Source organism: Cannabis sativa, chromosome 3 (genome assembly GCF_029168945.1).
Source record: "Cannabis sativa cultivar Pink pepper isolate KNU-18-1 chromosome 3, ASM2916894v1, whole genome shotgun sequence".
Taxonomy (NCBI): domain Eukaryota; kingdom Viridiplantae; phylum Streptophyta; class Magnoliopsida; order Rosales; family Cannabaceae; genus Cannabis; species Cannabis sativa.
The window spans coordinates 2,198,699-2,210,377 of NC_083603.1; the positions used below are offsets into that span (position 1 = coordinate 2,198,699).

The 11,679-nt window shown below is 33.3% G+C and overlaps 3 protein-coding genes across 12 annotated transcripts; 2 read left to right on the forward strand and 1 right to left on the reverse strand.

Moving 5' to 3' along the window:
- The first annotated feature begins 1,776 nt into the window (after positions 1-1,776).
- On the forward strand, positions 1,777-6,253 carry LOC115709329 (putative RING-type E3 ubiquitin transferase C3H69). 10 transcript variants are annotated; one of them, XR_009686986.1, is made up of 8 exons: positions 1,942-2,140; positions 2,590-2,677; positions 2,765-3,555; positions 3,770-3,839; positions 5,096-5,184; positions 5,293-5,340; positions 5,417-5,558; positions 5,786-6,253. XR_009686986.1 is itself a non-coding variant. In XM_061112908.1 (7 exons), exons 1-6 carry the CDS (start codon positions 2,130-2,132, stop codon positions 5,327-5,329), a joined length of 1,086 nt encoding a protein of 361 aa, XP_060968891.1. In that variant the 5' UTR covers positions 1,942-2,129; the 3' UTR covers positions 5,330-5,340; positions 5,417-6,253. The 10 variants fall into 10 exon arrangements, 4 of the variants coding, with proteins under 4 accessions (XP_030493269.2, XP_060968891.1, XP_060968890.1 ...); XR_004010216.2 differs by having other exon boundaries at positions 5,417-5,537; XR_004010215.2 differs by having other exon boundaries at positions 5,417-5,513.
- Positions 6,254-6,785: 532 nt separating this feature from the next.
- LOC133035536 (uncharacterized) lies at positions 6,786-7,442 on the reverse strand. The gene has a single exon (XM_061111380.1). It carries the CDS (start codon positions 7,440-7,442, stop codon positions 6,786-6,788), a length of 657 nt encoding a protein of 218 aa, XP_060967363.1.
- Positions 7,443-9,920: 2,478 nt separating this feature from the next.
- Positions 9,921-10,875, forward strand: LOC115709523 (small RNA-binding protein 11, chloroplastic-like). The gene is made up of 2 exons (XM_061111271.1): positions 9,921-10,490; positions 10,549-10,875. Exons 1-2 carry the CDS (start codon positions 10,344-10,346, stop codon positions 10,678-10,680), a joined length of 279 nt encoding a protein of 92 aa, XP_060967254.1. The 5' UTR covers positions 9,921-10,343; the 3' UTR covers positions 10,681-10,875.
- The last annotated feature ends 804 nt before the right edge of the window (positions 10,876-11,679 follow it).

Consider the following 11,679-nt stretch of genomic DNA (forward strand, 5'->3'; position numbering starts at 1 on the left):
CATAGTTATTTAGGATCACTTGTAAATTTTTTACAATTTTTTAACTAATATACAAAATTAAAAATAAAGTTTAAATATTTTATTGCCATACATGTGGTAAGTACTATTTAAACTTTATTATTAGCATTGTAATTTTTTTTAAATACCAAAACAGATAAAAATTCTATGAGAACAATCATGATTCTACTACTAAATTTTTTTATACATGTATATTATTTTAAGAATAATACTAATAATATGTGCAACTAATGCATAAGAGTATTACATTCAATGACTTTGATACTTATTTAAAAAACAATCCTAAACCCTACTTAAATTAACTCAACATTCATCACCAAAGAGGTGGTCTAGCACTTAAGGTGATATATGAGTGTTAAGAGTTTTTTGGTACCTTTTTTGGAAAGTTTAAATGTGAAGGTAGAGACCTGCCCATTCCGATTCTCAGTCTTCTTCTACCTTTAGGATCTTTGACCCATTCCTTAGGTCTCACATTTTGACCTTAAAAAAAATTAAAATAAGTCTTTACTTGAAGAAACTTGGAAATTACAATGTATATTCATTTTTTATTTTTATTTTTACTTTTTAATTTATATTTAATTTTATAGGTTATGTTCCATTATGTGTTCTCTAATTTTAATAAATTATATAAGATTATATTTAATAATTTGATTATAAAAAGAGTATTTATTAATTAAAATTATTTTACAATTATATTTAATTAATGTGTAATAAAAAATAGTAATTTTCAATTTATTTCTAATTGTGAAATTTCAGTTATGAGCTAGATAGATCCTAGGCGTATATTTGGTCTACTTCAGCTCAGAGTCGGTCTTATGAATAGATAAATACTAAGTATCATAGTACCTAATACTTCTGTGATGTATAATATAGTTATTGATGCAGCTCAATAACAAATTATAAAAATTACAAATTACAAAGGGAAATTTAATTTTCTATACTTAGAAAATCTTAAAATTTTTTCCCTAAACCAAAAATTTAAACCCTAAAAAAATTATACATTTTTTTTCAAAACCCCAAAAATACTCTCAAACTCTCACAGCATCTCTCTTTCTCTCTCTATCTCGGCATCCCACACCCCAGGTCCGATGGTCGGACCATAGGATCCGATGGGGTCCGACCAATCGGACCCATCGGACTGTTTTTTTTTTTTTTTTTTTTTTTCTTCATTCGATTTGAGAGAGACTTAGAGAGAGGGGGTCCGATGGTCGGACCATGGGTTCGATTGGTCGGACCCCATCGGACCTGGGGCTTTTTTTCCTTTTTTTTTTGCTTTCGATTTGATGGACCGGCGGTGAAGAGGGGGCCTGGGATTCGTGGGCTTCGACCGTCGGTGATGGGGGGCCTGGGATTCGTGGGACCGGCAGTGAACTGGGCTTCGACCGTCGTTCGGGTTGGGGTTGGGATTCGTGGGTGAGGGTGGTTCGGGTTGGGGTTTTCGTGGGTGAGGGTGGTTCGGGTTGGGGTTGATCGTGGGTGAGGGTGGTCGACGACGGGTGAGGGTGGTTCGGGTTGGGGGTTGATCGTGGGTGAGGGTTTTCGTGGGTGAGGGTGGGCGGTTGGGGTGAGATAGAGAGAGAGAGATGATGCAGAGAGAGAGAATTGTGAGGGGGGTATTTTTGGGGTTTTGAAAAAAAGGTATAGTTTTTTTAGGGTTTAAATTTTTGGTTTAGGAAAAAAATTCTAAGATTTTCTAAGTATAGAAAATCAAATTTCCCATTACAAATTACAAATTATTTACACAGAACAATACAACACAAAAATTTCCAAAAAATATAAAATAATTAACAATGATGGAGAATGGTAACTCCCAAATTAAGAATTATATTTCCTATTCTGAAATTACGTAAATACCCCCTTCAGTTGCGTTAACCTTAAGGGTATATTCGTATTTTCGCTTAAAAAACCCCAATTTGCCATTTTTTTCGTACCGTACGACCGCCGAAAACCCTAGGCCACTCACAATTCGCGAAAATTTTCCTCTTCAGACATTCGTTGAAAGTTTTTTTTCCTCTATTTCTCCGAATGAATGATTGTATTTAGGGTTCCTTCTTCGTCGATTGTTGCTCCAGCCTTATGAATCGGAGTTTTCCCTCTCAAATTGGATTGTCATGTCTAAAAGGTGATTTCTTTTAATCTTCCCCGATCCTTTAACTTCTCTTTCGTACTAATTTTTGTTGTAATATTTCTGTCGTAAATTAGGTCATTTCTGATCCAAGTTTGTTGATTTTGATTGATCTTCGTTGTGTTTATGTGATTCTGTATCTTTCTATTGGTTTTGATTTTGGGGGAAATGCACAGTTTTCTTGTATAATCGATATTTATATATACATGTATGTGGTTGTATGTGTTTTTTTGGGGGATTATTGGATTTTAAGAGGAGATATTTTTGAGCTTGTTATTGGGTTTTTATAAAGAAATTATTTTGAATTTTACGTTCTTATTATTGTATCTGTTTGGTTGATGAGAAAAAAGTGAGCCAAAGATAACTGTGGCAAACATTGATATCTAATGCTTAGTAGTAAATGGGAAATGTATCATTTTTATTATTTTTCTGTAATTATTTTACAGGGTTCTTTGTAAGTTCTTTGCACAAGGAGCATGTCTGAAGGGGGAGCATTGTGAGTATTCACATGATTGGAAGGACCCTCCAAATAATGTAATAGTTCATTGATTTTATTAGTGTATCTAGGCATTGTTTATGTTTAAGCATATGAATTTAATCTTTTTTGTTTAACTGTTTCAGGTTTGCACCTTCTATCAGAGAGGGCTGTGTGCTTATGGTAGCCGATGCCGATATCAACACACTAAGGCTTCTCAATCTCAATCTTCTGGTTCATCTTCGTCCACAAGTTCACAGAAATTTCCTGTTTCAGATTCTCGGTCTCGTCCTCATTCTTCCAGCACCTCATTAAATGGGGTTGCTTTAGTTTCAGGGGTGTTTTCCGAGCTCTCTGCTGCAAGCAGGCCTTTTGTTGTTCCCAAACAACCTGCTTGGAATCAAGGGCTTGAGCAATCTGATGCTCTACATAGTGGTAATGTTGGTGAGAGCAGTCTTAGTCCGGCGGATCTTCCTATCTGTTCATTTGCTGCTGCTGGTGATTGTCCACGTGGGGAAAAATGTCCACATATTCATGGGAACCTTTGCCCTACATGTGGAAAACATTGCTTGCATCCTTATAGGCTTGATGAAAAAGAGGAACATCTGAGGACATGTGAAAAAAAGCATAAGAATCTAGAGGCATTGAAACATAGTCAAGAAATTGAATGCAGTGTCTGTTTGGAACGTGTTCTCTCAAAGCCGACAGCAGCTGAGCGGAAGTTTGGGTTGATGTCGGAATGTGATCATCCATTCTGTATATCTTGCATCAGGAATTGGCGTAGTAGTTCACCAACTTCTGGCTTGGATGTCAACAGTGCATTGAGGGCCTGTCCAATATGTCGCAAGCTTTCATACTTTGTTGTTCCAAGTGTCATTTGGTACACTTCTAAAGAAGAGAAACAAGAAATTGTTGACAGTTACAAGGCAAAGCTCAAGTAATTTGTTTACCTCCGAACCAAATTATATATGGATAATTTCTCAATTATTTCAATAGTTGTCTTCTACATTTGCAATATTTTTAAAGAAAAGGAACTTTTAATTTTTTATAGCTGAAGGCATATTGTATTATTCTCAAGTCGTTAAGTTGGTATTTACATGTGATGAATTGCTAGTTTTAATTAGTGGAATCAATTGGTTTTTCTTCTGCAGGTCAATTGATTGCAAGCACTTCGACTTTGGCAATGGAAACTGCCCATTTGGTACTAGTTGCTTTTACAGGGTAATACTCTACTCCTAGTTGCTGTTATTTTGTTCATATAATGCTCCACCTTTTGTATTTCATATGTTATTTGCAATTTGGATACGTGGCTGTTATTATCTGAGAATATATGCTATCGACAATATAAGTGAGAAAGGTCTTATTTTCTTTGATTTCTAATTTGTAGATTATTTCCTTGGCTTCTTTGTTGTGAATTTCTTTTGAAGTTCTTGTTCTTCAATGTCAGTTTTACCTTTAGGCTGTAGGCTAACTTACAGAGGCTCAATGTGTACTCAGTTAATATAAACTGAATTTAACGTACTGACTAATATTTAAATGAATTAAATTGGTGCTTATCATCTGTTGCTGTGTTAGAATTAGGAAGGGGTTAGTATTAGAAATCATTCAAGATGGACCACATTTTTTGCCTGATCCTCGAAAGCCTCACCCAGGCTCAGCAACAGTTGATCGACCTGGCATTTTTCTTGCTGTCTTATTGGTCGACCTGCGGAGATTTGGGCAATGAGTAACATTAAGTTTTCATGAACTCTGCAACTGAAGTAGACAGTTTTTTTAGAACTGTGAGTGGTAAGATGTAGTGGGGCAAGGGCATGGGGGGGACATTTACTTGAATTATATCATGCAACTTCTTTGCTGCATTTTACTTTCATGAAGGAGAGTATTAGCTTTATTACTCCTTTAATGGATAGAATATTTGTTGTGTTCCAGCATACGGTCAAGCCAGGCTCCTATGTATGGAAACATCACAGGCCACCACCACGAAGGCGAACTCCACACAGATCCAATTTTGTGGACATCGATGCTATGTTAGACGAAATGGAGTGTTTATTGGATGACGGTTTAGACTCTGAAGATGATAGTACTTGGAACATGGGGTTAATGTTTTCGTTGATGGGCTTTGAGACGGACTCATCTAGTGATGAGGATTTTATGTTCTAAACTCAGCTTTTGGATTAGCCAACTTTTAATTGCCTTATTTTTATTTTGGACGTTGGAATTGTTGCCATCCATTTTTTTTCTTTTTTTTTGGCATATTTGTCGGGGACAGAATTTAACTTGCGTCATTGAACGGGCGAAACATGTAGTGTCTAAAACTATAATTAAACATGTGAAATAAGATATAAATTTTATCTTCTTGGTCTTTGATAATGTTTGGTATCCTGGTTTCATTTCTACTGTTTTCGTCTTCCATGGCTCTGATCATGGTTGGCTACTAAGCAGTGAACTTAGCTGTTGTTATCTGATATCATTTGCAGCATGCATACCGCGATGGCAGTTTGGAGGAAGTTGATCTGCGTCATCTCGGGAACGAAGAAGGTCTAACTGTGATAGCTAAACACGTTAGGTTATATGCTTTTTTCCCTTCCTTTCAATTTGTTCCCAAGAATTAAAACAAAAGCCAAAACTTTTCCATATTTTTTTTCTCACAACTTAAAATTTTCGGTATTCTCAGGCTATCAGACTTCCTAAGTGACATGCATATAAGGTGATACCCCCCTATGTAAGTTTGCCCCTACTTATTATGATTTCCTTATCTTGGTGAACAAAAATCTTGTTTCGGGTCCGAATATAAGTAGATTCTTTGTCAATCAATATGTGCAGGGTGTTTACTCATATGAACAAGAAGAATAAGAGATTGTGTGATATGGTGTTGTATGTTATCTTTTGCTGGTGGTATGCTCACCTTGTTTTTTGGGGGTATGGTGATTCTACGATAGGGTATGATTTTTATACCGTACTATTAGGATACAATTCGGACCATTCATCAAAGATTGTACGCTGATTCTTGTCATCGTACAACTTCTGGATGAATGGTTATTATCGTGTCTTATCATCGTAAATCATACCCTAATCGTAGATTGTACGAGTAACTTCTTCTCCAAGATAGAGAAAGAGAGAGTTGTAATTTAATGTATTTTCCTTCCAATTTTTGTGTTGTTTTGTAGGCTCAACACTTATACACGATGATGGCAGAGGTTGGTTGGTTGGTTGGTGATGCTTGTTGTTATGAAGTTGAAATAATAGTACTAAACAAAGAACAAAATCATTGCAAGTAAACATTATTGAAAAAGAAAAAGAGAGATATACACGTGAGGATTTTTGACAAAGTTTGCTCCTTTTTTTCTCTTTTTCTTAGATTGTATACATATAATCATACATATATGTCTCTCAAATTTCAATGGCTAATTCTTGTGAGTCAAGATTGAATTTTGAATAAAGGGGCATGATGATATGAATATGATATATATGATAGAGGTGTTGTATTTGTAGTAATTAAGTACCTTCCTTTGTGGATGAGTTTGAGCCTCCAAGTGTATATATATCTTGATATTATATGACATGGCTATGGCTATGGCTACTTCTACTGGTCTTACTCCAAATTTTTAATAAGAGAGAGACTTGGTTTTCTAATATATTAAGCTTTTTACATTTACCATAGTTTCTATTTTCAGCTAAGAATTCAAAGTTTTAGTTTTTATGTTTTAGTTGTGCATGTGATTGTTCTGAACTTCATTAAAAATGTTGTAAGCCTTTTCATTTGACTAATTAAGATTTTTGACACTCGAATTCTGATACGTATCAAATCATGTTTTATGAACTTATCAAGTCGTAAATTATTTTTTTTGAAATATTGACATTGTAAGATTATTTTTCAATTTTATTTACAAAAGTTTAATGTAGATAAAAATTTACGGGTACGATTTGGTATATGTTAAAGTAGAATTGAATTGGATTAGATAGAAATTCTTAAATCTAGAATTTAAAGGGAATTTTAATTTCCTAAAAAGTTTTGAGTATAATTATAATTAGCATTAGCTGATTAATTTTCTTTTTATCTTAATTTCAAAAAAATCTTAATTTATGCGCTTAAATTAAGAAAAATTTAATTCTAGTTCTACTTTTGTAACTTTTTTTTGAGATGAAATATCAACTTTATTGAATAAATTAGCATTCTGAATGCAAAAGATGTAAGAGTTCACCAGAAATAGAAATATCAGAAATGTTACGGTCAGATTGATACCGAGAATGTTTAGCAACATAATGTGCTACTCGATTTGCTGATCGTCTAATGAAAAATAAATTAACATTTGGGAGGGTAGATAACAAAAGTTGGCAGTCTTTGATTGAAAGGGCGAAAGTGGACTTCATTGCTTGGTTGCTTCGAATAGCTTGTACAGAAACAAGATTGGCCGTCTCAATTTGAACATGTTGCCAATTGTTGGTCTTTACCCAACTGAGAGCTTTTTTAATCCCCATGACTTCAATGACTTCAGCTGCATATCTTCCACCATGGCAACCGGCCCGTGCTGCAACAAGGTAACCAAGATAGTTTTGGGCAATAATTTCGAAACCATACTTATTGTCGATATCAAAGAGTGCTGCATCTACATTAATCTTGATTGTGTTTTCTACAGGTTTAGTCCATGACTCAGCGCTATCACCGATGTTTTCCAGACAGATTGATGACAACAAAATTTTATCGTGAGCTTTATTCCAGTGATCAAGAGCTACTTGTGCAGAAGTAAGCACGTCATTAACAGATGAGTGTTTCTTTTTCCAAACAACCTTGTTCCTAGCCTTCCAGATTGTCCAACTATACATGGTAATAAGACAAATCATATTAGCTCCAGCTTGCTTAAAGATGGTCTCCAGCCAATTGCCGAAAGAACCACCAGGATCAAAAACTACTGGAGTTGCACATTGGCTCCAGCAATCAAATGCAAACAGGCAAGAGATGAGGACATGGCTAATGGTTTCAGGTTGTAGATTACAAAAAGGGCAAGTGACTGAAATATCGAGATGCTCAATCACTAGTTGGACACAAGTTGGTAATGTATCTGTAACAGCTCGCCACAAAAAGTTTTTGACTTTTGTAACTTAATTACAATAACATCGTATCTTTTTTATTCTTTCCATTTTAACGATTAATTTTGAAATCTTCAACTTTTTATACCGAATATCAAGATTTATATTTATTATTAACTTAAATTAAAAAGTATTAATGTCTCTTAATAAATGTGTATATATCACTATTTTATGAAGTTATTAAATTATTATTAAAGTTTCATTATTATCACATAAAAATAAAGTTAGTAGTATTTCAGTGATTTTATATGATATAGCAAATTGATTTCAAAATTTTACAAAGACAAAATTATATAGATACTAAATGGTATTAATAAGATTGCTTAAAAAAAATTGTAAATTATTATTCGTGTAGATACTATTTAGCATAATGTTGAATTATTAGAGAATGGAAGCTTAATTTGATTCTATATTGTTTAGTTAAATTGATACTATTTAGTAGTAGTATATAATTTTTTTTTTATTTATTTTGATGTTATATTTTCTTTTTAGTATATATTAATCCTATTTTGTTTAAAAGTTTTATTTGTTGAATTTATCAACAATATTATTGTATGTATTTTGTACTTTGTAGTATATAATCGAGTCTGTGACTGTGTTTGATACTTTGTAGTATATAATCTCATTTAAATTTTGGCAAAACCAAAATAATAAAACAAAACAAAAATGTACTATTGGGTAGTTAAATGCAAATAAAAAAAAAATAAAAGATACTATTAAGTAGTCAAATACAAAAGTAAAGAAAAAGCATGTACGATACTACAATAAACTCCCTTAAAAGTGATGTACTGATACATTGTTTCGCCATTAAAAAAACTTTAATTTAATTTTTTATTATCTATAAAAAAAAAACTAATTAGTATCTTACATGAGGTTTTTCTTGACATTTGTATTTGACTACTTAATAGTATCTTTTACTTTTTTTTATTTGCATTTAGTAGTATCAAAAGTAGATAAATAATGCTTAAAGATTTAGCAATGGGAAGAACAATGTTGAACCAATTTATTTATGGATTATTTTGACAGATTGATTTGCATATGTAGTAGATAAATAGATATGCAAATCAATCCCAGCATTTGATAAAGCAGACCATATGTTTCATCACAGCCACACCCCATAACCCTACAACCTCACCTTGTTTCTTTTAATTTTTCTTTAAAAGATCTAATCTTTTCATTTTCTTGGTAATAATTTTTAAAGCAGCATTGGGTTTTAAAATTCTAAGCTTCTTCAACATCATCATTTTTGTATGTAATCTATACTTGTAAAAACTGTGGCTGTGTTGATTGATGATGTTGTTGTTGTTGTTTGCTAAGTCATGTTATGTTTTTGTGTTTTGGATTTTCCAGTCTACTTTTAGGCTATAGAGACTTTGTTTTTAAAATTTGACTTATAGAGCTATGAATTAAGGGTATTAAGAGTTTATGAATCTAAAAGTTTACAGTTTTGGGTATGCTTAACTTAGTGGAACAGAAGTTTAGACAGTATAAATGTATGGTGGATATATGATATAAGAATCATAGAATTCAACTTGAAAACTAATCTCTTTATAAATAGTTGAATTTTCTCACACTTTGTAAGAGTAGAACACTCTAATACTAAGGTAAAGAAGTTGAAAATCAACACTTAAGTTGCGTTTGATTGGATGGAATGAAAGCATAGAATTAGGAATGGAAATGAGAATAGGAATAGAATTAGAATAGTCATTCCACCAAAATAGTGAAAAAGTCAGTCCATCGGAATGATATTCTAATACTATAAAATGCACCCATAAAAATTGATTCATTTCGATTCTATTTCATTTCATTAACTCCAACCAAACAGAAGCTTAGACTCTTGATTCTCGGCTCTGGCTGCTGAATCCATGTGATGATAGCTTAATTTGGCTCATTTGGTTAGGTTGATTTTGCTTCTTATAAAGGATGATGAGAAATTGTTTGAATTGCAAAGTAGCAACCTATTTAAAAATCTATATTATTGAAAAGAATAGCTTAGCTTAGTATGGATTTTTGTACAACCATAATGACCAGTGTCATTAAAAAGCATGGAAAATGAGGAACTTTAGAATCCTTTGTATTAGAAGTTTATATAGCCACTCAACCCTAAACCGTAAACCCTAAATAGATGATCACTTACACTCCAAGCACATTTCACATAAAACACACCCAAACTATGAAAATTATGTAAAATGACTTGTGTTTGATGTAAATTTTTTCGAGTTTTCAACTTACTCAGGGCTGTTAAGTGAACCAGAACATCTTCAAAAGTGCCAAATATTATCCCATTCATAAATTTACAAGAAAATACATCCTCCAGTCAATAAGGTGGTTTGGCAATATAAAAGTTCATAAATTTAATCATCATATTCATAGATATGATTAGACTTAAACTCTTATGGATATAAAACGCTGCTGTTGATGATTTATAGAATCAGGTTATTACATGAGTTGTTGTAGATATGGTGCCTTTACTAAAAGACTCATAAGTATTAATTAAGAGTTGGGTTTTCTCTCACAGGCATATCTTTCTCTACAACAGAGGAGACATTGGGTAAAGTGTTTTCAAGATTTGGTGAAGTAATTGAAAGTATGTACTTGTCACAATCCTAATGCTATTAACATCCCCATATTAGTCAAATGATCCTCCTCAATATTGGTTGTTCTGCTTCTTTTACAGTTAATATTATTATCGATAAAACTCGAAACAGATCCAAAGGATATGGATATGTGACCTTTGCTGAAGAAGATGATGCTGAAAAGGCATTGATTAGCACAAATGGGAAGGTACAAAAATTGTGATTTTTTCAAATGACGATACAAGTGCATATGCATATGCATTCAGGTGATCGATGGGCGAGCTGTTTACGTGGACAAGGTACGGAAGCCATGGCCAACACCAACAGCAAGAGAACCATCTCAGCCACCAGAAACCACTCCTAGTCCTAGGTACGGAATGTATTCCGTGATACATTAGATGGGTCTCAGTGTACATTAAATGAGTGTCAGGTACGTTTCTACTTTTTAATCCTAATTACTTTCAATTAGGGGGCCATTTCAATAAATTTTAACCCAAAACCATTCTTCATATTCATTTCTTAGTAGTACAAATTGATTGTGACTAGTGGCAAAAAAAATTTCGAGATTGGTCCGGGCCACATTTCACAAAGGGGTACCACTATCAGAAATGTGAGATTTTCACTATTTCGATTAAAACGATCGTTAGTGCAAGAAAACTAATTTTTCTCTCAACGTGTCCAAGAGAAAAGTGACGCACAACGGTCTTGGCTAGGCCCCCGTGAAATTTCATGATCTTTGGAGATGTGTAGGTTGAGATTTTAACAGATAACTAACGAGTGTAAGAGTAAGGAAAAAACTTGTCAAAATTTCCCCTGAAAAGAAGAATATTTTCAATTAGGGGGCCATTTCAACAAATTTTAACCCAAAACCATTCTTCATAATCATTTCTTAGTAGTACAAATTGATTGTGACTAGTGGCAAAAAATATTCCGAGATTGGTCCGGGCCATATTTCACAAAGGGGTACCACTATCAGAAATGTGAGATTTTCACTATTTCGATTAAAACGATCGTTAGTGCAAGAAAACTAATTTTTCTCTCAACGTGTCCAAGAGAAAAGTGATGCACAACGGTCTTGGCTAGGCCCCCGTGAAATTTCATGATCTTTGGAGATGTGTAGGTTGAGATTTTAACAGATAACTAACGAGTGTAAGAGTAAGGAAAAAACTTGTTAAAATTTCCCCTGAAAAGAAGAATATTTTCAATTAGGGGGACATTTCAAAAAATTTTAACCCAAAACCATTCTTCATATTCATTTCTTAGTAGTACAAATTGATTGTGACTAGTGGCAAAAAATATTCCGAGATTGGTCCGGGCCACATTTCACAAAGGGGTACCACTATCAGAAATGTGAGATTTTCACTATTTCGATTAAAACGATCGTTAGTGCAAGAAAA

Bases quoted from the DNA above. Each gene is read 5' to 3' on its own strand.
- LOC115709329 (XM_030637409.2), top strand. The intron at 3,556-3,769 runs GTAATTTGTTTA...TTTCTTCTGCAG, and splicing joins AGTTACAAGGCAAAGCTCAA to GTCAATTGATTGCAAGCACT. The intron at 3,840-4,547 runs GTAATACTCTAC...GTTGTGTTCCAG, and splicing joins GTACTAGTTGCTTTTACAGG to CATACGGTCAAGCCAGGCTC.
- LOC133035536 (XM_061111380.1), bottom strand. From the start codon at position 7,442: ATGTATAGTTGGACAATCTGGAAGGCTAGGAACAAGGTTGTTTGGAAA.
- LOC115709523 (XM_061111271.1), top strand. From the start codon at position 10,344: ATGATCCTCCTCAATATTGGTTGTTCTGCTTCTTTTACAGTTAATATT. The intron at 10,491-10,548 runs GTACAAAAATTG...ATATGCATTCAG, and splicing joins TGATTAGCACAAATGGGAAG to GTGATCGATGGGCGAGCTGT.